This window comes from Arachis ipaensis, chromosome B4 (assembly GCF_059453495.1).
Source record: "Arachis ipaensis isolate K30076 ecotype BB chromosome B4, ASM5945349v1, whole genome shotgun sequence".
Classification (NCBI taxonomy): domain Eukaryota; kingdom Viridiplantae; phylum Streptophyta; class Magnoliopsida; order Fabales; family Fabaceae; genus Arachis; species Arachis ipaensis.
This window is the reverse complement of record NC_142439.1, coordinates 87,781,800-87,784,035: the sequence shown is the minus strand read 5'-3', so window position 1 is coordinate 87,784,035 and position 2,236 is coordinate 87,781,800. Positions and strand designations below refer to the sequence as shown.

General features: G+C 32.4%; 1 protein-coding gene across 1 annotated transcript; it reads right to left on the bottom strand.

Annotated features, from left to right (window-relative positions):
- Window positions 1-435: 435 nt before the first annotated feature.
- Window positions 436-1,115, bottom strand: LOC107637861 (uncharacterized). Its single transcript, XM_088485178.1, has 2 exons — window positions 859-1,115; window positions 436-742 (listed from the first exon to the last, which is right to left on the bottom strand). The coding sequence occupies exons 1-2, from the start codon at window positions 985-987 to the stop codon at window positions 656-658; spliced, it is 216 nt and encodes a 71-aa protein (XP_088341304.1). The 5' UTR covers window positions 988-1,115; the 3' UTR covers window positions 436-655.
- Window positions 1,116-2,236: the final 1,121 nt, after the last annotated feature.

Sequence of the window (2,236 nt, the reverse complement as noted above, 5' to 3'; positions counted from 1 at the left end):
CTGAACTGATGGAGGAGAAAGGATCGTGCTTCATAAGGCTACAGCTAAAAGTGACATTGAGTGAAAAATGAAAATTGTATCTTACAATAGAGAAAATATAAAAAGATAAAGACATAATTGTACTCTTCATTCAACTTTAATTTTTTTTTTTGTTTCCCACGGTATCTTTCAACCCGACAGGTTAAGGACTAATCCGTCGTGGGATTCGAACTCCGACAGTTGCTTAAGCGGACGAATGAACTGACCACTCAACTAACCCAGGTTGGTCTATTCAACTTCATTTTTTCACCCAAGAAATTTCGAAATAGAATGAATCACATTGTTGCCATTGAAATTTGGTATGACGAGTTGACGACACCTCAACATTGATCCAATGAGCTTACCATAACCGTGTATAACAAACAAGCTAGTGCTAAGTGCTAACTAACCCAGAAATAAATGGTAAGAGGCTTAATAAGCAAACTGAATGTAAATCCATCTAATAAATCCTCTCATTTCTTCAAGATTCAACGCAAACGCAATTGGGCCCAATTGACAAGCACATTTAAGAAGCAACAACCACAATATTGACAACAATAGCTGAAATTAAGTTAGATGCATTGTATAGAAACACAATTTTTGTTTTTTCTATACTTTTTGAAAACGCTTAGGCCATTTACGCTGGAGAAGTTGATTTGGGGATTGAGAAGGGAGGTATTGGCAGCACAGCTTCCTCTGTCTCAATAGGATCTGATCTCAGTATCTGAAAGAGAAGAAACCATAAATAATGAAATTTAAATAGAAAAAGATAACCCATTTAAGAGTCAAGTTTTTGAATGCTACGCAACAAAAAAAAAAAAAGAGAGAGAGAGAGACTACCGGATCTTGAAGCACAGGCTTTGTGTCATCCTTTGCGGGAACAAAAGAGGGCTTTGGGTTGTTGCTGGGTTTCGAGGAGTTGGTGGTGTTTGGTTTGGTTGAAGGCGGAGGCGCTGGAAAACTCCTCATCGTTTTTGTGCTGCCAGCCACACTGCAGTCACTACTACCCTATTTCAAATTCCAACTTTCAATTGCCCCTTACTGTTCTGTAACGGCAAGGCTATGTTTCATTTCGTTTGTGAAAACCAAAGTTGTGAGAGTCCAACCGGTCAATAAATCAGTAAAATGACTGATTTATTGATTTAATAGTTCGATCAAGATTCAACCAAAATTTAGCACTGCACATGAACAGTATCGGATTGAATATAGTCTAAAATTCTATCCGATCCACACTGCATTCATCGGATCGAATGAGATACGATATCCACATTTTTTTAGGCCAGATCCAATCCGATCCGCATACTTGCAGATCGGATATCGGATATATTCGCATAATTAAAAAAAACTATTTTAAGATTCTATTTGGCTATTTTTACAAAAAAAAAATATCTATAAAATTCATTTTTCACCTGTTTAAGCCTATTTACTCCTAATATATTATCAATAAAAGTTCTTTTGAATAATAAAAAAAAAATAATAACACAAGATTTAAGTTTAATTATTCTAAGTTGAAGTACAACATAAAAAATTAAAAACAAGATATCATAAAATTCATAAAATAACACACTAAAATTCATATCATATTAGGATTTACTTTCTTAAACTATACTATTATATGAGACGTACGAATATACGGATTTGCAGATCAGATCCGCGGATATCACTGCTAAATTTACAATCCAATCCTATCATAGTGGGATCAGATTTGATCCGATCCGATAGTTTTGCGGATCAGATAATATCCCCAAAATTCATATCAGATGCAAATAATTACTGCAGATATGCAGATAGTATTCAATCCATGTGCAACTCTACCAAAATTTAACTGATTTAATTAAATATTAAATATAATTATTAAAAATTTAATATACGATTTTAAATATTTAAATTCAATAATTTTAAATATTAAATAATATTGAATAAGCTCCATATTTTTGTCACTTTGCTGCTTGAATTGCCCAAAGTAACAGCAAAAGCAGCATCAAATTCTCTTGCTTCTAAAACTCCAGCCAACAACACTACTGGACCTTAAACACCAAAAAATTAACAAACTTGCAACCATCATAATCAAATACTCTATTTAATATTTGTTTATTTAGTAGAAATATTTTTTAAAAAAGAAAAAAAAGTTGTACCGCAAACTCTATTATTATTTTAAAAAAAAAACTTAGTATTAAAATTTCTAAATAATTTTTTTTATTTCCTAACCAATGACGAA